The following is a 24,955-nucleotide window of genomic DNA, read 5'->3' as shown; positions in this document are numbered from 1 at the left end:
TGGTGTACGTTCATATTATTACATACAAAGAAATGGAGTTTGTATTTAGAAAAACTTAACTAATAGAATAATCAGTCCAACTACATATAACAAGATATAAAAATCTGAATAATAATAAGATATTTATTTAGAATGCATTCAAGAATTTAAAGAAGAGAAAAAAAAATATTATGCGTTACCAGACTAGGTTGTTTTATTTAAAGTAGATTTATTTATGCTTGTGCATGTCTATTGAAAATGGAACAAATAAAGTGTTGGAGAAAAAAAAATAAAAGAAAACCTATACATGTAAGCACATACGACATACAAAAAAATTTGATGTAAACAGCACATAACCGACCGCAATGTGCATTATCTGGTTAATCGAAAGTTTTGCATACTATATGAAAATGAGTTTTAAATACTTCTTTCTAATTTTAAGAGCCGTTAGTATATTTCTAGTTAAAAAAATCTAGAACAACGTAAATGTATCTCTTAGTGGCGTTTTGTTTGTGCCATCCGAATTCCATGAAAAGCTCACCAATTGGTTTCAGTAACAACCAGAACTCAAATACTAAATTTTTAGTTCCCAAGTCCTGATACTCGTATATCCCAAAAGATGATTAATTGACATAGCCAAAAAAACTTACATATAAAATTTCACCAATTCAATTCGCAGACTGTCTGTCATCTCTTTAAGAAAAAATAATTTACACTTCCCTACCATAGAGAAGTGCGCTTCCAAGATATGCAAAATTTTGTTGCCATCACATATCCTCCCTTATTGTATACAATGCGATCGGTAATATAGCGCAAAATAAGGACATGATAAGTATATGTGTATCATAAATGAATAAATAAAATCCATAAAAGGATATTTATGCGAAATAAAACTCTTATTATGTACATATAGTATATAAAAACGAAATTTAATTTTTTTTAATTTTATTTTAGAAAAATGTAGACATATAATTTGGGTAAATTACATTTTTATAACTAAATATCGTGACAATTCATAAAATTTAAGATAATTTTCGTAATATATGAAAAGAAATATTAATTTTTTTGTTAAATCAGGAGTGTAGACAAAAATGTACACATAAATTTCAAATTTTCTTGTATAAGATGCTCAAATCACTTATATACAATGAAGAAATACATAATATTCTACAACATATGCTCATATTTTTGATTCTAAGATCCTAAGATTTTAAGCCCTAAGGCGTTTTTGTCAATTTTTACAAACTTTGTTTAAAAAATTTTATAAACTTGATACAAAATACATACATTTTGTATATACTTATGTATATATACTTTTTTGGAACACCTAAAGACACTTCTAAACTGAAAAGAAAAACAAGAATATAAAAATGTTATAAACAAATAAAGAAAATGTAAATTAGAAAGGGTCGTCACCTCTAGAAATAGAACACTTTCTTAAATAAATGAAAACAAATAAAATTGAAACAAAAAATTCTTTCTTTTCTCTTTTACATCACTAAATTTATTATAACATTGTATAATATTTTTAACTGAAACAATTTTTTTTTATTTTCAACTGAAACACCTATACACATACATGTATTTATATATATAAATACTCTGAATATAAAGATTTATTTTTGTATAAAAAAAAGTAGCAAGATTGAAAGAATAAAAATATCTTTTCAAGCTCTACGGATGGCGCAGGAATATTTTTATGCATTTATCTAAATAAATCATAATCCTTTAAAATTTTATTTATTATATTATATTATTATTCATATACGTACATACAATATGAATGTATAACAACTTCTCATGTATTTCTATTTTGATATTTTTAATCATACAAGTTTAAATCTCCTGTACCCTCATACATACATGCATAATATAGGTGCACAATGTACAAAGATACATAATTAATATTTTATAAAACTATGAGTTCAGAGTATTTGAATAATCTAGGATAAAATGAAGAAACTTCATCAGGATATTGTTTTAATCAAAATTTTTAAAAATATCTCATCTATGACATTTTTATGCATATAAAAAGTAAAATACTATTATGGCACTGAAATGTACAATACAACCATGCATACAAGAATACAAGAAATATTATTTAATTTTTCATTTCATTTTTAGAATTTTTATCAAAATAAAATTTTGAAAAATTTATGGAAAATTTATGAAATGAGAAGAAAATTTTGAAATAGAGCTTTTAAATTCGAAATTTTTATTTTAATTTTGTAATTTTAGAAATTAATTTCCTCCACATTAATATTGAAATCATGATAATTCTCTCATTAAAGAAATAAGATTTTAACAGACAAACCATAACGTTTAATTATGTAATATAGAAAACTTTTTTGCAGTCAACTCATATGGCACATATTAAGAATAAAGAAAAAGAAAATAAAGTAGAATTTAACCACAAATCATTCAAATATTAACTTTTAAATTTATTTGCACAATAACTAAATATACTTAACAAGTTTAAATGAAAATGAGTCTGAAAATTTTTTTTGTTTAAGTTTAATAACAATATTAAACTTAACGTATTTCATATCGGAAATTAGAAGTGATGAAAAGTAAGTATTAAAATTCAATTATGATAAAAATTATTCAAAGGAAACATTCCAAATTTAAGGCATTCCTAATAAACTCCTTCTTAACCTTTCGTACGTTGAGTAAACATTACCAATCATTAAAATGATGCCTAAAATCTTACATTGCTCAAATCAATCACTCAATGATTGAGTGACTTTTCAATAAACTACTTTCTTTAAAAAAATAAAGTAAAATAACAGTTCGCCTAAATATAGGCAATAAATTTTAAAAATATTTGCTATGAAAAAATGTATTTGGAAAACAAAAAAACAATTAAAAACTTCTATCATTTTAATAAAAAATTAAAAAAATAAATAAAATTAAACGTTTTTCAAGTAAGTTCAGTTCTCAAGTAACAAGATAATACTACAATATGCATGTGTATGCCATGGTATTACGAGTACAATTATTACACAAACCGTTATGTGAATCAGACCCCCATCTAAGTTTAGTCGGTTGGGTTTTTTAAAACTAAAAATTTTTAATTGTTGTTATAATAATGTAATGGTAAATAATGTGAAATATGGTACAATAATGTAAGAATAATGTTAGAATGTGAGAAGAACACTTGTCTCTTTTATAACGACGAATTGGTAGAAAAAATTATAAATCATTCTCATTTTTTTCCCAAATCTTAACAGTTACATCAAAAAGTGATATTGTCAAAAAAAACGGCTACAAAACAGTCCTTCCGAATATCAAAAAATTTCGAATAGCTGCTATGTTGCGTCACCTAAAAAACTCCCCATTAAAGTGTGCTATAAAGTGTATTCATATACAATATACATATATCTATGCACTAGTGTAGAGAATATCCTGAATACATTATATAATTCGGTATAGATTAAGTATAAAATATTTTTTAAAAATATTTTGTTGTTATTATAAGATGAAAATGTTAAATATTTTATACAACAACTCGAGCATATTATTACACCTATACCTTGTGCATTTTCCAAATTAAACTTGCATATGCTTACAAAATTTTTATGTACCTACCTATATATAAGGGTAAATATAAAATGTAATGGAATTTTATTTTGTCTTGTATTTTTTTTCTTGATTTTGTCCATACTCACCTAAGTTTGCAATGTATACATACTTTGATGTTAATAATATAATGATGAACTACTCTTTTTTCACTTTTTATATAATTATTTCGTTCATTTTTAATTTAAAATGTCAGTATCACACTTGACCTCGTTCAAAAGGGAAAAGAAAATGCCAGTTATAATTTATTAACATTTGCTATCTCATATGTATGTATGCAGATTACATGTACATTTATGTTATGAATATACCATTATTCATCTTACTTTGAAAGTGAAATTTAAAAGAGAACAATTTGAAGGAAACGTAATTGTTTTAAAAATATGAATTCACTTTTTTTTTTAATTAGTACGAAACAATTAAAAGGATCGTTACCGTCTGATACAATAAGTAATTTAAAATTTTAATAAAATATTTATAAATTACAAAAGAGAAAGTTACTTTTACAAAATTCGTAAAAGATTTTTATATACAAAGACATTGATAAGTTTTTGTTCTCAAAATTTAATAAAATTTTAATAAACTTCAAATAAAACATCCAGCAATTATAAAATAGTTGTATGTTTTTCTTATAATTTTTATAGTAATATTGTAAAAAGGATCCGAATAAAAAATGTAGGTATATTTGTATTTTTTCACATGTTTATGTAGCGTTTAACGTGCCATGAACTCTTCTATTTCTTCAACGGTTCTTGGAACAATGGAAAAGTTCTCAACATCATTTTCGCGTACTAAAACATCATCTTCAAGACGAACACCTCCAAAATTACGGAATTCTTCAAATTTTTCAACATTAATAAATTTATTTAAATTTTTATCTTCAATTGCTTTATTCATTAGAATTTCAATAAAATAACAGCCTGGTTCAATTGTTATATACATTCCCGCTTTAAGAATTCTGGCAAATCTTAATTTATCGAAACCAGGTTCAACAGGCCGTTCCGGTTGTCCAGCTAAATATCCACCAACATCATGTACATCAACACCAATCAAATGACCTAATCCATGTGGCATAAAAATGGCATGTAATCCACTTTTCATCATTTCATCAACATCACCTTTTAATACCCCACCTTCCTTAAGACGTTGCAAAATAGTTTTACATGCTAATCGGTGCATATCAACCCATGAAATACCATCACGGGCAGTTGACATAACTGCATTTCTAGCATCTAACACAGCATTATATATAAATTTTTGTTTTTCAGTAAATTTTCCATTTACCGGAAAACTACATGTTATATCAGATGAATAACCAGCATAATTCGCTCCCATATCAAATAAACACATATCGCCATCTTCAATTCTACGATTGTTTGGTGCATTAGCATGTCCATAATGTAAAGTTGCTGAATTAGCGCCAGAAGGACATATACATACATATGATGGATGTCTGCATCCACCATATTTATAACAATAATGCAAAAATTCACTTTCAGCTTCATATTCCATCATACCAGCTCTAATCATTTTCATTATACGTTTATGAGCATCACATGAAACTTTTGCTACATATCTTAAAACTTCCAATTCATCTGGAGATTTCAATACTCGACATTCAGCAATTATTGGATATAACATTTCCGAATTTACTTTGAATTTTTCGATTCCCGGGAATGAAGCTGGTTCACTTTGTAAACCAGAATCAGAATTTGTTCCAAATAATGTTAAAATAAGTGAAGTATTCATGGAATGAAAGAATTTTTCCATATTATCAGTATAATAGACTTCATCAACTTCATAATGTTTTTTAAAATCATCTAATGTATAAATTCGTCCTTGCCAAACAGCATATTCAGCTGGTAATCTTGGAACGAATAATGTTGATCGACCAGTTTTGGCATTAATTGCTCCATAACACTCTGGTTCTTTAACACCAAACATATACTGAAAATATGATTCTTGACGAAATATATATTTTTGATCAGTATCATTAAAACTAGTATTAGTGCCACCACGCAAAAATATGTATGCAAAATTATCTAGTGAGTTAATATTTTTAAATTTCTCTACAACACGATTTCTATTATCTTTAAACAGTTTCATGGGAACTGCTAATGTTCCGGAACCCATTTGATATACAGCACCAGTCATGATCGTTTTTATATATGATCTCCACACAAAATTACTAACTGAACTAAAGTAAAAACTTTCTAAAACTGAAATAAAACAGCATTTTTGGTGCCTATTTTATTAAATTTTTGAGAAATTTGAATTTTTGTTAATAAATTTTAGATTACGATAAGAGCGACTATAAATAATAACGCCAAATAATATTGATAAGTATTTTAAAGAAGAACAATAGAAATTTTCTAATCTAAAAACAATAAATGAATTTTTCGGTGAGTATATCGTAAAACAATTGAGTAAACGATAGCTTTATTGTAATCGATTCATAATTTTTGTGGGGTCGATTGAAAACTGTGCAAACAAAAGAAAATGTGAAATTAATTTGTTTATATAAGTATGTATGTGACCAGATATTTAAATATTTTGTTTTCTTTCTCTTTTTTGAGTTTATTTATGTTAAAGCTCAAAAACGATAATTTGAAGAGCTTTCAGAGTAGATCTCATCTGGTTTATAATTAATTAATTTTTAAGTACTTAATGTTGAGTTTTGTATTATTTAGGTTAAATGAATGAATTTTTATTTATAGACTACCATTGATATCATAAATATAGGTGAAATATACAAGACTATATTATTGACATAGATGACTGACATTTGCATTATGGGAATCCATATGTGACTTTGATATTTCATGAAATTAAAAAATTCGCCTGTAGTTACTATTTTTTTTTAATGAGAAGAATATGAAAAATACAGGCTAAGATATTTTAATTACCGTAACATTAAGGGTCAGCTTAAATATTTATGTTACAGACATCGAAACAGGCTGTGTAAGTCACTAAGCAAAAAACAATTTGCAATATTGAAATTTAATATTTTTATTGATTAAAGTTTTATTCATTTAATTTCTTTTCGTTAGAAATTCGAAATTTATTCGAATTAACCGTATTAACTACGTATATTATCGGATAGCTAACAATTCTCTAAAGTCCCGCATATCGCTTTCATTTCAACAAGAAAAGCTTTTGCCTAAAAATTATGTATCTAATATGCTAAAATAATTTGTTGCATTTCATTTAACTAATTTTAACCCACGACGGAACAATGCGTTACAAGAAATATTGTACTGAATGCTTTCACAAGAAAAAGCTTTGTTTTTACAGAAAATAATTTTCAATGCAACAAAAACATAAAAATTTAAATGAATGATATTGGCTGCTATCTCTTATTGTTATCTTTTTTTTCATCAAAACTACATGTGAGAAAAAGACAGCTAATATATACATATTATACTGCCTATAAAATACGCGTATTTGTTGGATGTAAATCGTATTGCACATAACGGTAAAAATCACATAACAGATTTTATAAACAAGTAAAATTATTTTTTTCTGTAATAAAAATGCTAAATTTTACGTATTACAAAATTTTATTCTTTTTCTGTATTACTATAACAAATACACAACCAAGTCCCCCCTGTTATATTATATTGCTGACATATTGTTTATAATAGGTAATTTTTATGCCTACATAATATGTATGTATATTTCTATCATGCTTATATCTCTATACAATCTCAATACATAATACCTCATTGTTTTTGTTTAAACAGTAAGCTTCCAAACCCTAAACAAATAAATTGAGTCACTTCGATACAACAACAATCATAACTGCGTAACAATTACACCTTATCTTATCTAACCATTACTATAAAATAAATTTTATTTTATTAATTTTTATTCTACAAAATAATTGCACTTGTCGCGATTGTACCTGTTCTCTTGGTTTGTTTCTTATATTCTCCTCCATATTTCTCTTTCAGCGCTTAAATCAAATGGCAAACAACTCGATAAGATAAGAATGCTCGTTTCTTTTACCTGCTATCTTATCTCTTTCATATTTATCGAAATTTAATAAGTCTTTTTTCAACAAAAATAATTTTGTTCAGATGTATTTCTGTATTTAAAACTTATAGTAGCTTCAAACATAACTTTAAATAAAAATTTTAATTAAAAGTTTTAATTATTAATTTTAATAAATTTACTATATTAAAAAATACCAAATTATAAGAAATACAAAAATTTTGAAACGAATTAAAAACAAAAATGGATTATCGAGATCAAAGATACCCAAATGAGGATAAATGGACTCATAATATAGGGTGTGTCAAATATACGCTATTCTGTTTTAATGTTTTATCATGGATAATTGGTGCTGTAATATTTGGTCTTACAATATGGATACGTGCTGGTTCGGGTTTCGACGAATGGGTTAATATATTAAAAATTTCAGAATATTATATTGGAATCTATTTATTATTGGCCACAGCTATAATTATAATGGCAATTTCATTTTTGGGTTGTGTTAGTGCTCTAATGGAAAGTGGATTTGCTCTTATGTTATTTATTGTATCACAAGTTGTTACATTCCTTTTAGTAACTGTTGGTTCAGCAGTTCTATTAGAATTTAGTACTGTTAATTCGAGTATACAACCATTGATTCGTGATACAATGAGATCTTTAATAATGAATTCAAGATATAAACCAGCTGGTGATACATTAAGAATGATACAGGAAAATGTTGGATGTTGTGGTGCTGATGGTCCTCGAGATTATCGACAATTACAACAACCATTACCAATGGAATGTCGTGACACAGTAACTGGAAATGCTTTTCAACATGGTTGTGTAGATGAATTAACATGGTTTTTAGAAGATAAATCTGTTTGGATTGTTGGCTTAGCAATGTGTGTAGCATTTTTAGCTGTAATACAAAGTGTATTAAGTTTATTACTAATTGAAATGGTCAAAAAAGAAGAAGAAGAAGCTAGTAATTATAGACGTTAAAAAAAAAATAATAATATAAAACATCTAGCATTATTCTTCGTATTAAGTCCATTTAATTATTTCTTCTTTTTTACAAAAGCTTCAAATTTAATATCATATAATATTAATCATTCGAAAAATTAAAGAAAACACAAAATTATAGAATTAAGGTGAGTTATGCTGCTTTTTTTTTTTAATTAAATACCTATAATTTTGATGAGTAATAGCAGAATTATGTTGTGTTCACAAATACTTAAATAAATTGATAACAGTGGGTTATAATTGAAATCAATAATTACACAAAAAACAAAATGGCCACGTGAAAAGTGATTTTTGTTACATATTCGTTTGAAATGTGAAATTTAAAAAAAAAATTAATAAAATTTTGTAACATATAGTTTTTTTGAATTAATTAATTAATATATTTATATATATGTAGGTTTTATTAAGGCTAATTTAAAAGAATTAAATTTTGTGATTCATAACATTCTGTTATTAACTTTATCAATTCAATTACACATTACAGTACTACCAACATAACACTTTGTTTATTAACTTTTTTTTTATTTTAGGCTTTTTATTCCGCACCTCTCACAATATTATTTTTTTCAATGTAACTTTTGGAAAGTGTTCATTATTTTGTGGAGAAAATGACAAAATTCGATGACTACTGATGAGAAAATGCCATGAAAATTATCGAAAATTTAAAAAAAGAAAATGCAGTACAATTTTTAATTAAAATGCAAGCAAAAATTACGACAATTTATTATTTTTTTTTAAATAATTATATTTTTAAATTTGTTCATTACTTTCGAAAGAAAATTTTCTATTAAAATAGTAAATAAAGTCATAATGTAGATTTTAGAACAAATTTGGTTTTTAATTAAAAATATTTTTGGAATGATGTTGTTAAAAAAATAACATTACATAATATTGACAAATTGAATAAGGTAACCTTTTTTTTCAAATTTAAAGTAATTTTAATATATTTGAGTTTATAATTCCAGAGATTTTCATAAATGCAATATGTTCATAAAATTCAACTGTGCTACTTACAAATAATTTTGTTATATTGTAATGATAATTCTTTTAGCATTGTTTTCGTGGGTGCACTTATCTTGCAACATTTGGTTTGTCAACAAAATATAGGATAGCTTTTACTGTTAAGTAGATGTAATATTTCGCGATGTATTTTTGAAAAGGTCTTTTATGATTAGAAAAGAATATTTCAACAGCAAAGTTATAAGGTTTACGTAATTTTCATTTATATGAAAATTTAATTGCTGTTAACGAAAAAAATTGGAGAATGATTGATAATTAAATTTATGTTTTTAAAAGAAGTAGGTTGTAATTACTCATTTTTTAAACTTAGTTCAGCTATGGCATTAGAAGAAACTTTAGGGTCAGTTTAAAAACAGATTTCTAAATCGAATTTTTAAACTATGGGTATTACTGTAGGCATATTTATCTATGTATGATTCCAAATATACCGATATTTTTTTACAGTATGATTTACCGATATCAATGGGAAGTTTTGAAAATTATTTTAACAAGGACACAACTATTGTATCTCAAAAAGATAGTTTTTCAGGAGAGCAAAAAAATTTTTCATTTTATTAGAAATAAGATGCGATAGTAAAATGAAAGACAAAATATTAGATTTTTCTTTTTTTACTTACCAGAAAAATGATAATTTATATTGGAAGTTGGCACACAATCGGGAAATAAATAACATTTTTGGTGTATTTATAATTGAAATAGAAGACACTCCACAAACTGGGTGCAATACTCGTTATGTCACTTTGCAATATACATTGTAAAATATTACAGTATGCTTATTATTGTAAGTATAAATACAAACCCATTTTTTTAATAAGTTGTAACTCTTTTTAAAAAACTTGTTGTTTTCTGATTGGTATTGTAACCTTTATAGCTAAAATGTAAATCACTTTAAAATAATGTTATGAAAGTTCTTCATGTACAAGCTTCTGCTATTGCAAATACAATATTTAAAAGCCTCTTGAACGACTTACAATAAAAGTCTCTTTATATTTGTGGAATTAAATCAAGGCTTATAGAAATTTATAGGAATACATTCGCATGATGAAAGAGCATTACAGAAGCAGGGGAAAACTTTTATCATAGTCTTTCAAGAAAAAGATTCCCCAATTTAAAAATTTATTTTTTATGAGATTTAAAAATATGCTCCTTCAAAGATATTATGAATGTGCTCCATGTAAGAATAACTGATGGAAATTTCTTCATACAACTGCAGAACAGTTAGATGAAGGAATCAAAGGACCGAGTCAAGGCAGAAAAATAAAATTTATTAAAAAATTTTTCTTCCTCGAACTGAACTCTTTGTTATAATTTAAATAATGAGCTCGATTTAAATGATGAGCTCGAAAAATGCCATAAACAATTAATAAACTTATTTAATTTCAAAACCTTATGTTAGACGAATGAAACTTCACAATTTACTGATCCCTTTTATACCAAAAAGGGTATGGAATTCTATAAAATTTCTCACGCTAATTTATATTTTAAAGATTATAAAAATTATATGGATTATTTTATTTTATGTGGTCTCGTTTCGCAAATTAAGATTTATAAAAACAAATAAGAAAAAAAGTGAATAAAAACAAAAAGTTATTCAAATTTTTATTACTTTTATTTACATACATTTTTTATATCTCCATTATTCCGTTTTATTTTCACTTTATTTAATATAAAAATAAAACATACTCGAAACGTATTTTTCGAAGGAAAACTTTTTTTTTCTGTTATACAAAAACTTTTTCGTTCTTGTTGATTTTTTTTTGTTTTTTTGAATTGTCATCTTATTTTACATCTCCTAGAACTATTTTATTATAATATATTCTTCATGTAATAATATGAAGACGACAATCACAGCAACAACATAAACTTTTTATAGTATTAAACAATTTATTTTATGAGTACACAGGTTGTAAGGATAAAGTTTTTTTTTTGTTATTGTTGTTTGTGTACATTTTTTTTTAGTTTTTGTTGTTTTTTGAACAATGTTTTTGTTAGTTATAGTTAGTTAGTTTGCTTTAATAATAAAACAAAATATTTAAACAAATATTTATTACCATTTGATATGAGTGACACATGTATACTATAGGAAGAAAATAATAGAAGATTAAAAATTCTAGTGAAAATTTTATTAAATTATTAACTTGGTGGATTATGGAGAATGAAACACCATAGAAATTAGAGAATTTTTTTGAAAAATGATAGTGTAGTTCAATTAATGTGATAATTAGAAACAGAAAAATATTAAACAATATATTGAAATAATGTGAAATTATTACCAAGAACTTACAAATTTAAGCATGTAGTGTTTTTGATAATTCAATCATAATTTGGCACTGGATATGTCCTATATTTTGACAATATAGTACTACACCTGCTGTCCAAGGAATGTGTTTGATAATGTGGTACTATTTTTACAGTTTGTTTTAAAACTACATTTTAAGATTCTCAAGATATACGCGCAATAACTCATAATTTTGATTTTACAGCTGCAGAAAACTATTTTGTACTTAAAAAAACAGTAATATAACAGGGATTTTTATGCTAATGTCGAATTTGCAGTTTTTGCTCTTACGTCTTTCTATTGTTTTAGTTATTTAAGTTCTAAGTTAGAAATGTGAAAGAATTACGGCATTATCAAAACCACCCATAATAATATCAAACTCTTAATATTAACAATTAATAATTTTAATTAAATTTCAATCTATATTTTTCATAATTTATACTGATCTTTAAAAAAATATTCATAATTTTTAATTAATTCTAACACATTAATTCTTTGGTCAAGTAAAATATTGTAATTTTGAAAAGCAAACTTAAAATAGCTTTAATTTATTTTATATAAGATTTTACATTGCATAAATTTGGGAATATTCGCAATTACCTCGCATGTTACCCGGATTGTTAAATGTTACCCGGATTAAAATTTTTTTTCTATACAGAATTTACTAAATAATTCGACTTTTCACCTACTTATTTGTAAATCTGCAATTATCAAAGCATAGCAATTTGTGTGGTAGTTATCAAAGATGAGTTCGACCCAAAATATAACTTGCAAGCGTAAAAAGAAGTTTCTGGTTTTAACATTTTATTCTTTAAGACAAGACAATGCGGGAAAAAGTATTACAATTCAAAATAGAAGTATTACAATCGTAATAAGATAAATAGAATTTAATGCAACTTAAAGTTTTAATGATTACAAATGGATAAATTTTAATGATTTTAGGAGTTTTAACATCATTGTACATAAGCCATATTTTATTGATTCAAAGTATGTTTTTCTTGTCACTTAAAAGTTTAGAGATTTCTTTTACATATACACAATTATGTGTATATATATTTAGTCATATCGAATATGTATGTAAGTATATCGTAATATATGTGATACCATACAGGAATGGTGTTCTTTCCATTACACAGAAATTCTTATTCATACAAAAAAAAAAGAAAGAAAAACTTTGTCTTTATAAAAATTGTGGGAAAAAAAAGAAATCAAATATTTTTCATTTTCGTTTTTTTTTTTTATTTTTTGATATTTTTTATGTATGAAGAAAAAGTTCCAATTCAATTGGCTAAAAATATGAAGGGGGAATTTTATAGGAATCATTTGAGACTTAATTGAGATGAAGAAAATTTGTTTTCGAGGTTTCTTTTTATTTACCCACTATATTATTATTGATAAAGGGAAAAGTTTTTAATCTAATCCACTTAAAAGCGTGTAAATAAAAATGAAAAATAAGAAGAAGAAAAAGAAAATGAAAAAAAACTGAAAGTTGGTCTTTTTCAGTTTTTCTTTCTTTTTGTCTCATTTTTTTCAAACAGCCGAACAGTTTGACACCATTTTTTGTCCTTATGCCCTTTCCCTATATTATTCTACTTTTTTTGTATTTTACTTAAGAGAAATGAAAAATCTCATTGAAAAAATTATGAAATTGAATGTGATTTTTCTTTATTACTCTGTGGATTTAAATGAATTGGGTTTTAAAAAGCTAAAGTATAGGTAAAATAAATCGCTTAAGTATGAATACTCAATAGACTATTATTAAGTATACAAATTTTTTTTAGAAATGACCCAAAACTTTAATTTTTTCTTATACTTGGAGACAACTAGAAAAATAATGCGATTATTAAAAATATTTTAGAAAAGAAATATTTGAATTAGATGCTTGCTTTGAAATTTTAAAATAATCGATATGAGAATGACAAAATAATAAATTTGGGTCAAACTAATTGTTTGTAATGAGAAACATATTCCTTTAACACGTAAAAATACTGATTTTAATAACAATCTGGCTATGTACTATATTATTAAAATTACTTTCATTGATATACGAATATATTTGAAAAATTGCATACTTTTGGGAGCAGCAATTTATTTAATCTCTAAAAGAAAATTAAAAGAAACGTTAACATAACGCTTGAATTTAAGGTTGACTAAGAGTAATTAAAGGTTAAGTTAAGAAAAAAAAATATATTTTATAACAGCATGACATTTACCGTTCTGCATTTATTGGAAATAAATGTTTGGAAAGGCTCGCAGCTTGTGAAATATAATGTACTAAAGATGGAGTGGAGAGGGGAAAAAAATTCTTCTAACGAAATGAACTGTTTGCTGGTCTAGGAGAAAAACGATATCAAAGTTTAGAAAAAACGGATTTTAGGTAACAATAAATTTTAAGTATCATTTTGTATTTTCAAAATTCAAATTGCTAGGCAAGTGTAGCCAGACACTAGTTTTCTGCATTTACAAATCTTGAATAATGCTTATAATTTCGCTACAATTACAAAAGGTTTTAAAAACGTAACATATTGATTGGTGGGAAAAAAGCGAATAATATTCAAAATTTTTAATAACTCATTTGCCCTTTTCGAATGTTAACAAACAAGAAAAGAAGATAAAGGAGAATTTAATTAAAAATTTTAATGAGAACTTAAACTAAAAATTCTCTCTATTGTTATATTTACAGTTATAATTCCGATAACCATTGTTTCGCTTGTTCCCAAAGCTTTGTTTTAAAATATATGCAAATAACGCTCAAGTTAGGTTAAGTTAGGTACCGCCGGATCTCTCCTTTTCTGACCCCCATTTTAACCAGGCTGAGCTCCTTACAAACCAGCTTGAATTCTTAACATTTATATTCGATAAATTCGCAGCGCAACCGAAGAGATAAGACCCAAGAAATCTCTGCCTGAAATTTGAGGTGCGGAAAATGAGCGCAGGAAGTGGATAGGCGTTCCCTTCTCCCCCTCGTCGGAGCAGCTTCTACAACAATCTTTTGCAAAATTCAATTATATAAATTAATTTTTGAATTAATTTATTAAAATTCGAATCATAATGTGCAATGTATAAATAGAGCAAGATTGTATTTTTGACAAATTCTTAACACCTACAGTGTTTTGTTGAAAAGAAACTTAATATGAAAAATTTATTAAACAAGTAATTGTTAATTTAAAGTTTGTATTATTTTCGAAGGACTTCATTAAAATAACATTTTAAATTTACTCACACAGCTTAGTTACATAATATGCACTATAGTATGTGTATATACTCGTACATACAATATAAATCAAAATATAGCTAAGTATGTGCACTTTAAATTAGGTCATCATTTTATCATTTTTTTTTCTTTTTCATTTATACAATGTGGGTGGTGGTTTAATAATATCTATATATGATAATTATTATTTATCTAAGAATATTTTAAATTTACTTTTTTTTTCTTCATATATGGGGGTAGTTATACTCAAGTGATATCTTTATCATGCTCTTTTAGATTTCACTTTTTAACCTTATATTTAAATGTCTACAATTTCTAAATTAAATAAATTTATTCATAAATTAAAACGTTTCTATTAAGACAAGAGCTGTATAAAATAAAAAGTATAAAATAATTTTTAAACGTACAGGTAGGTCTCCTTTAATACTTATAACAACTGCCTGTTTGGCATTTGAATAATCTTATATAAAAATGTGCAAATATTAAATCATATTATATATACTTACATACTATGTGTTTAAATAAATTCTATTTTATATTCTAGTGTGATATGAGAAAAAATGTTAGGTACCTTAACATTTCTAATATCATTCTTATTTTCTTATAAATTTAAATAAAATTACATGTCTTTTCAATTTAATTATAAAATAATTAATATACATAAGTGAATATGAAGGACATTTTCATCACATATTTATGGTTACACCACATTATATAAGTACATACATAATTTATAATGTATTAAAATATATATATATATAATTGTGGAGATATTTGTACCTCATGAGTTGTTCAAAGTACCGTATATTATAAGTATTTATTAAATTTTATTCACGCAATCATAATCCCCGTATCTATGATCGTATATACAAAAAAATAAATGTTGCATGCTCAATTTTTATTTTTTTTTCCAACTTTTATCTATACACAATGACCCATATTTATATATTCAGTATTAATATTTAACATTACATTATACATACTATTTTATGTATACATTGTACTCACATTTATTTGTATATACGCTATTATTATTATATTTTTTTACGTAAATTCTTTGTATAATAATAATTAAATAAGATACCTGTTATATTAAAGTTGACGGCTGCTATATAATAAAAAAATTTTTTTGTATGCCACAATTACATAGAGTATATTGCAACCCCAAAAGTAGCATTTTTTATGTATTACAATTCGTAAAAAGAAACCTTCACTTGTAAAGAGTTTATTTTATGTAATTTTTTATTTTTCGGTTATGAGTGCTGTATGGATCATAAACAGGCTACATCACCTGAAAATTTAAAAGAAAGGATATTCAATAGAGCTTCGGCTCACTATTTAAAATTTACTGTTTCTGAAATATACCTCTTAAGCATTTCGGGATTCCATTCACAAATAGTTTGAATCATATAAAAAAAAAGCAGTACAGTCGAAAAGATACTGCAAACCTCTGCAAAATGTTGATCACAGAAAATATTATCCTGTGTAGAAAATTCCCGAACAACCTTTAAAAACATATTCCACAGAATAATACTGGCTCTGAGTCATAAGTTAAAAGTCGTGAACAGCGTTGCCACTTTAATCCAAATTGGCAAAATATGGCCAATATTTTCTTGTTTAGAATTTTTTCGGACCACATGGCCCACTTTTGTCGTAATTAGTCTTATTTAGCTCATTTTCTAAATCTTGAAGAAAGCTTTAATTTTTCTCTTTTTAAAAAATTTTTTATATAAAATTTTATTACAAACATTTGAAAACACTTTAAAAATAAATTATAGGTTTTTAAAAAAAATTTTGATATTACTATACAGGCAATTTGTGTATTAGATTATGGTGTTACTTGTAGACTACCGATTGTATACTATTGACTATTAATGTTTGAAACATGAAAATATATAATTCTAATTTAATTTAAAAGCAGACTACAAATAATCTTTCTACTTCTAAAATTAAACATGTTGTTAATTCTGGTCAATTTGGCTCAAGTTTGACCCATTTTTTTCGCAGATTAGGACTATTACTTTTTTCACGAGTGGCAACTCTGGTTGTAATGGCACACACTCTTAACCGACAACTATTTTGTTGAGTGAGTTTTTATATCGTATGCTTCTTAGTATGATTTCTTCAATAAATAATTCAATGTTAACAGCACATTATAAAGGGAATGCTTTGAAATTACTGTATGATATTAAAATTTTATTAAGCTGTTAAATACATTCTTGATGACCCTTGAAATATATTGTGAAGTTCACATGTCAAATTTTACTAATAGTACTATACCTATAGAATTCATTATGGTGCCGAATAACTGTTTTAAATACATAGATTTTTTAATTTTATCTCATATTTCTTACTTTTATTTTATATTACACTAATTTGTAAAGAGATCTTTCTTAAGACGTGAAACCTTGGAGACCTTGGATCAAAAAAGTTTTCAAACAAATGTTGCAGAGTTTTCGAAAGACCTTTTTAAATAATTATGCCGCTTGGCCGTATTTGGTCAATTTTCTTTTAAACCACCTACTGGTATTTATAGACTCAATTTACAAAATTTAAATCAAAATATCTAGTTTTTGGGGTGTAATATTGAAATTAAAAAATTTTCATTGCATGTGCAAGAAAAAAAAATTTTTATAGAAATCTATTTTTATTAGTATTTTTTTTTTCTCCTTTTGTTAAATTAATTAATGACTGGGGTACTCTGTCATTAAGCATATTGAAAAAAGTGACACATACTCTTAAAATAATACGTAACTGTATTTAAACGTGGACAAAAAAGGCTTTTTAAAATGAAAGTTTTGAAATAAAAATTGAATTGCTTTACTGTGATTAATTTTTATTATATGACATACGTATAGATGAACTGATTATGTAGGTTTAAGTTTATAGCATAGTAAATAAGTAATAATTTTATATTCTTATTTTCAAAAATTTGTAATCTATGACTAAATTGTCAATGAAACTTACATAATGGCTATGATTTATAGATAAAATGTGAAATAATTAGATATAGGGCAGTTTTTTAAAGTAGTAGCATTTCTTTCGAGGAACTTTAAAATTTTTGATTCAAAATTTTTAAATGTTATCTAATTATTAATAAAACTTCTTAAGTCACAACGCTTAAAAACCATAATATGTATAAATACAGCTATGGTCAAAATAATAGAAACTCTTAATATACGTTTTTAATTTCTTTTATATCTTTTGTAATTATCTTTTAATTTTAAAAATATCTTTTGTAAATATTCGAATTAAATGCTATCTTTTGCAAAATTATTTTGCTATATTATGTTCTATTGTGAATATATTTATTGTCACTAAAAAACTGTAATCTGCGGGAATTCACCATTTGAAAGTAAAAATACCGTATTTCATCTGGTCAAAATAATAGAAACACCCGACGAATGTAGCTTTATTAATGAATAAAACTAATTTTTTTTAAATTATTTAAGCAAATATTGAACAATATTTAAATTATAATAATCAAATAATTTAATTTTTTGAAAAATTGGAAAAATATTGCAGAATTAGGGGTCGATCGAATCATTGTAGTGTTAAGGAAAAATAAATAATTAAAAACTTAAGAAACCAAGGAAAAAGTGTAAAAGAAATTGCCACAATTATTGAACGTTCAGTACATTTAGTTTTTAACGCTTTAAAAAGTAATAAAAGTCCTGAAACACGAAGAAGAAACAATAAACAAGTGAAAAACTGAACAGAAAAATTGTAATGATATGCAAAAAAAGACAGATTGAAATCTTCAAAAGCAATTTTAAAAGAATGTCAGGCTAATGCGAGTGGTAGAACCATACGCAGAATATTGAACAAAAATAGTTTATTTGGTGGCGAAGCTCGAAAAGTTCCCTATGTCAGTAAAAACAATATTAAACATAGAAAAACTTTTGCTAAAATTCATTTGGAGTGGAATGGGCCAGAGGGTGTAAAGAAGTGGCGCAATACCCTTGGTTCGGACGAAACAAATATTATTTTATTTGGGCCAAATGTTCCTACCTTCGTTAGACGTCCACCAAATACTGAATTAAACCCCAGGTTCACGCGCAAAACCGTAAAACATGGTGGCAGCAATATAATGATTTGGGATTGTTATGAACAAAAATATTAGGTGTTTCTATTATTTTGACCATAGCGGTATTTCCATTTCACCAGATTCGCTCAAATACTATAGTAAATAATGTGGGACTAAAAAATAGTTCTGTTTAAATAATTTGAGATTTAACTTTGATTATGTTAAAATTATTCTTAATTTAAAAATTGATGTTGTTGTATAATTTTTAAAATTACAGCGTTCTCTGTTTAAGTGAGGACAAACGTAATTGAATCAAAAACAATACATTTAATTTGTATTCACATGGTCCCATCAACATAATAGGAATGTACATAGGTCGAATTACATGAATAAAACGTTGGTATTTATACAAGGTATAAAAATTTCATATTTTCAAAATCTAGTGTCATACAACTTAAACTTAAACATTTAATTTAAACATCTTTTACTTTTCACTAAAGCTCTGTATGAAAATGAGATTAAATAAAATTAAATTGAAATTTTTGAAAAGAAATTAAATCTTTTGTTACACCGATTGCTTGTATTGTAGGTATAATCATTTTTAATGGCTAATTGGCATTAAATTGAAAATATTGCGATTAAATTAGCTATGTATTTAATAATAAACAGGTTCCTAAGTACAAAAATATACTTTTTTCTGTTAAAAAAGTTTTATTTCCAGTTTCCTGCTCTTCCTTTACAAAACAAATTGTGAAGTTCAATTTGAAAAAGAAATAACTTCTTTTCTCCTTGAGTAATAAATTAACTAACTAATAAAAGTATAAAATTTTTCGAAATATTTTTTTATATTGTTCCTTGTAAGTCATAATAAAAGTATAAAATTCCCAATATTATTCCCGGTTGTTATGATTTCATGTTTCAGAAAAATATTGAAAAAATTTTTAACTCTCTTGTACTCTTTAGAAGTGCAATATTAATAATTTTTAATTTTATATACCCACATAGATATAGTTTTCAATTGGGTATAGTATAATTACTGAATAAGGTGTAAAAGGCTCTTGAAAAAACTTATTATTATTATTATAAACTAGTTTATTATTCCTGGCTTCCATATTGTAAACAAAACATTTTCGCTATAATGTTTGATGTTCTAGAATAAGAAGTTTTAAATTGTTTGGAAACCGTTTTGAATATGAAGAAAATGGTAGACACTATCTCAAAAAATTTCCCGATGCTTTTTATAAATTTTGTTTAAGCGGTGCTGCCACTGAATGTAAAGTTTATTAAAATCTTTCTGTTTATTTAATATTTAAAAATTATTTAAACATTGTTTTGGTAATCTAGTAAAAAGGCTTAAAAACTTAAGTGTAAAGTCGCTTTAAAAACGGTTCAAAATTATTTTTTTCTACAATATGAAAGTCACTCAATTTTAAGAGATTTTTTAAAAAGTTCTTGCATAAAATAGTATACAAATTAAGATATTACTCTAAATTATAAACAAAAATTGATCTTCTATTCAAAACTTAGACATTTTAAAAGGAACGCGGACAATTTTCACTAGAAAGATTTTCTTAATAATCAAGGACGACTATCTAGTTCTATCAAGTTTCCAAAATAACACAATTAGTGTAAATTCAAGCTCCTACTGAATGTATTATTTTATATGGCGATAATAAAATTAATGTCTAACCTTTTCTTAATTTTCCATTTTCCAAAAAGAACGACATATCTAATCTAAAATAAACCTCCTTTTGTAGTATGCAAAATTTTGAAAAAAAAAAAATGAAAAATTTCTACTCCTTTTTGAAAACTCTTATATATTATAAGAATTACAAAAAAATTATGAAAATTTAAAAAATAAATTTATATAATAAAAAATAAGAGCCCGGCAAATATTATTTTTTTTTTTTCTACTTCAACTAAAACTTTTTAAAGTACATTAGACAAAAGTTTAATTATTTACATAAATTTTTATTATAAAGGTAATAAGAAATGGTGTTAATGTTAATTTGCATCCAAGATAGTAGGGACATCAGAATGAAAAAATAAAATTTGTATAGAATTGGGCACAAAACAGACCAACAAAATAAAAGACTGTTTTTCTGGCTAATGAAAAAAAAAATTGTTCGAATTGAAATTGTTTCAGTTGAAAGTCGTAGAACAAAATTATTCTTTATTGTGGTAGTCGTTAAAGTTTTAAATTATTTTTTTTTTCTTTTGTGTAAATCTTAACCAATTTGTTTCATTTTTCTCAACAATCTTAAAAACTGGACCTGACTTTAGTATAAACAAAAAGAACCGGTAAAGTAAAGGACGAATTAAAATAATAAAGAAAGTTTTAACTTAATAAAATAGGAAAAACCTGCAATGAAAAATCGAAATTTAAAATAAAAATTTATTTTCAACTAAATTTAAAAAAATTCGGAATGTATGAAGGTGTGTGGGTGCAAAAGGAAGCAAAAATAAATTTAAAAGTGATTTTGTTAGTAGTGAAAAATATTTTCGTAAAAATTCTAAAACCATAATAAATCTTAAAGTTTTTTGTTATACAAAAAACAAATTCCTATATAAAACAAAATGAATTCTACATGCAGATGAAAATATTGTGCATAAAAAATTAATATAAGTATGTAGATATAATATTGTTCACATAATAAAAAAATAAATAAATTTAAAAAATTTTTTATTCTTAATTCCTTTTTCGGCTTATTAAATTGCCATCTTGAAGTTTTCCACAAAAGTTTAAAGCAAAAAATCGTGAAGCAAAAACATGAAAGTATGTTGCATGGTAATAACATTGTTGTTTGTAGGGACCCCAATTCAAATGATGAAAAATTATTAATTTTTACGTCTCTTTAAACGCAAATTTCGATAAGCATAATTAATATTGTTTTATTTTAGAAATAACAGCAGCTATTCTTCAAGGTGTTTACACGGCTTGACATTAATATATATGTGACAAAAGTCATAAAAATGAGGGCCGTGTTATAAGGTCATTCATTTAATAATAAAATAAGTTAAGACTAATGAAAGAACGATGAAATAATTGCAACTCCCATGATAATACAAAAAAGGAACCACTTTATAATACCGTTAATTGGTATCTTAATTATGAAAATTTGTGGATGTATGCACAATAAAAATATATTTACGAGCAAAATGTGAAATAAGAAATATTTCATTACAAAATTTTTTGCAAATCGTAGAAGTTTGTTTTTATAAGTCAAACAAAATTTTAAAGATACATTTAGATTACAGATTGCAAAGAAGAGGTATAAGTGCACCGTGATCAGCTTAAATAATCTATTGTGCTATCTATTAGATGTGTAAGAAGGCCCTACAACACCCGCTCGAGACCAACTTTCCTGATGAATTCGAGTAACTTTGAAAGTATTTGCCTTCTCTTACGGGTGAGGACCCTCTAAATAATCGCTTGTCTTAATTTATGTTAAGGTCTAATAATATGTTATCCAATATTCTAATATATTCAGTTGAATACCAACCTTATTATTAATTCACAAGCTTCAGACATTTACCACGAAAGACATCCTGGTAAGGAAAATCAATGAAAATCTTAACTAAATAATTTTCTTCTAAATATTTTTCCAAGTTCATATATTACAATTTAAATTTTTCTATTTTAAGAAAATTCTATTAAATACTCGTACACGACTTTCTTTAAAAAACTCTACTTTGAAGCAAAGTTACAGTAACTATGTATATAATGTATAATTATAAAATAACCTATACATAATAACTGTTGTTTAAAAAGTATGTTTACAGAAACTGATAAGCGTCACGTTCGAAACAAACTTCTTATTTTTAAAATGATAATTAATTTTTCATAAATATCTTTAACATTTAAAATGATGATATTTTAAATTTAGTTAAATAGATTTTGTAAATGACGGCATTTTAATCACTTATATACAGCAAAGTTATACATGTATGTAACATATACTTGTAAGTATAACAAAAATGTTGAATTACGTCCTTATTTACCTGAATATAACAACCCTTTAAGCTACATACGTATGTGATGTACATAAAAGTATAAAATATCTACACATATTTATACATATACATTTTGTATGGGTGTTTATATTCGTGTTCGAAATAAATCAGAGTAAATAATAATGAAAAATTTGCTATAGTTTATAATGCTATTTATAAATTCGAATAAATTTAATTTTTCCACTTAACTCAACTAAATTACGAGGAGGAACAAAAAAAAAACTTTATATGCTAAGACGTAATATTAACATATTTAATCGAAGAACGTCACAATATGTGATAGGTCAAAAAGGTATAATATGGAAATGTTAAAATGATTGAAGTAGGTAAAATGCATGCCTCTATGCATAAATTTTTCACTTATTTTTCATGTGCGTGTATTCAAATTTCGAAACATGATGTGTGTAATTTCAGTCTAAAAGAGGACAAGTAGCAAAAATATTTTGCTTTTTAATCAATTAATTCAGTACTAGGGTTCTCTATACTCCATCTTTATTATGAAACATAAAAAGGAATTCTTTGTCCTCTTTACAAAGACAAAAATGTTAATTAACTTGACAAAAATAAAATTTTGTTCTATTTTTCTTAATAACTTTAAGTGAAATTACCACTTCAGTTTCTTAGAGTTTGTATTGTCACCTATATTGTTAAAAATTATTTGTAAATTTAAAATAATTCGGTAATTAACCTTAAAACACTTTATGAATCAGGATTTTTTTATTAATAAAAAACTAGTACGCATCAATTTTATGCATCAACTTATCTTTGCATACTCATGCTAACTTTAAGTTGAAAGCCCTTACAAATTTTGTGTCAAAAAATAAAAATATTTTTTTACGAAATGTGCAGTTTTCAAACCATTGATTTGACCTCAACTTGTTTTGATTTCTTTTTTTTTTTGTTCCTTTTTCTGCTGTTTAATTATTTTGGTTTACCACCCATCAAATCTTATAAATTATTCAAAAGTTTTTATTTTACTTATGTATATGTATGTATACCTATGCATATTATGTATGTTGATATATTGATTTGATTATGACGTTGAGGGGTGATTTACAAAGGAATGAGATTACGTGATTTTACAAAAAAATTAAATCAAACCTCTACAAAATATAATTACGAGCACGTTATACATAAGATTTAGAATTGTACTAAACACATAACGTGTACAAATTTCTATATGTTTGTAACGTATGTGTATATAAAGTGTTAATGTGAGTGTAATTGTAAATGCAATAATTTAAATCACATACGTTTTGTGTGTGTGTTTAAGAGTCTAACTTTCCGATATGTTAATATCAAATTAAAGTAATAACAGCAGGTATATTTTAAAATTGTTTTATAATTTGAAATTGCATTTAAAAATTATAAAATTAAAATGAGTTTTTTAATAAACAGAAAGTGAGTTCTCGGTGTATTGTAAAACAGACCATTAAAAATTTAGATTTTATATAAAGACGGTTAATATACAATATATAGTTTTTCGAATTTTATTATCAAAAGAGAAGAGATAAATTTAATAGTACTCGTATCAACTCTGTTATACTCGTGAGGATAATTTCTAATTATTATGAAAGTTGACAATGTGTTCTCTTTTCTACTCCTTTTTATTTTTTGCTAATACAACCTGTAAAATTTTGGAAAAGTGAAGTAGATTCATCAACGAAATAGTGCAATTTGAAATGAATAATTTTGTTAGCAGCAAATATTGCCAAAAGCCTTTATGCAAATTTTTAACTTTGAAGCTTTCGCAATTTCCGAGATATGTATATGATCAAATTATTTTTGAAGTTTTATGACAGTTATTGTAAGAACTTATGTACAACAAAATTTTTCAGAATAACAG

At 25.1% G+C, this 24,955-nt stretch overlaps 3 protein-coding genes across 8 annotated transcripts in view; 2 read left to right on the top strand and 1 right to left on the bottom strand.

The window, feature by feature from the left end:
* Window positions 1–24,955, top strand: part of LOC129613468 (uncharacterized) — a 186,585-nt gene that overhangs the window by 70,652 nt on the left and 90,978 nt on the right. The window lies entirely within an intron of this gene.
* LOC129609302 (xaa-Pro dipeptidase-like) lies at window positions 4,273–5,712 on the bottom strand. The gene has a single exon (XM_055521251.1). The coding sequence runs from the start codon at window positions 5,710–5,712 to the stop codon at window positions 4,273–4,275; it is 1,440 nt and encodes a 479-aa protein (XP_055377226.1).
* On the top strand, window positions 7,717–9,379 carry LOC129613502 (tetraspanin-2A). Its single transcript, XM_055527609.1, has 2 exons — window positions 7,717–8,684; window positions 9,087–9,379. The coding sequence occupies exon 1, from the start codon at window positions 7,795–7,797 to the stop codon at window positions 8,533–8,535; it is 741 nt and encodes a 246-aa protein (XP_055383584.1). The 5' UTR covers window positions 7,717–7,794; the 3' UTR covers window positions 8,536–8,684; window positions 9,087–9,379.

Source organism: Condylostylus longicornis, unplaced genomic scaffold (genome assembly GCF_029603195.1).
Source record: "Condylostylus longicornis isolate FDR11 unplaced genomic scaffold, ASM2960319v2 ptg000004l, whole genome shotgun sequence".
NCBI classification, from domain to species: domain Eukaryota; kingdom Metazoa; phylum Arthropoda; class Insecta; order Diptera; family Dolichopodidae; genus Condylostylus; species Condylostylus longicornis.
The sequence above is the reverse complement of the archived record's forward strand: the minus strand, read 5'-3'. Positions and strand labels throughout refer to the sequence as shown.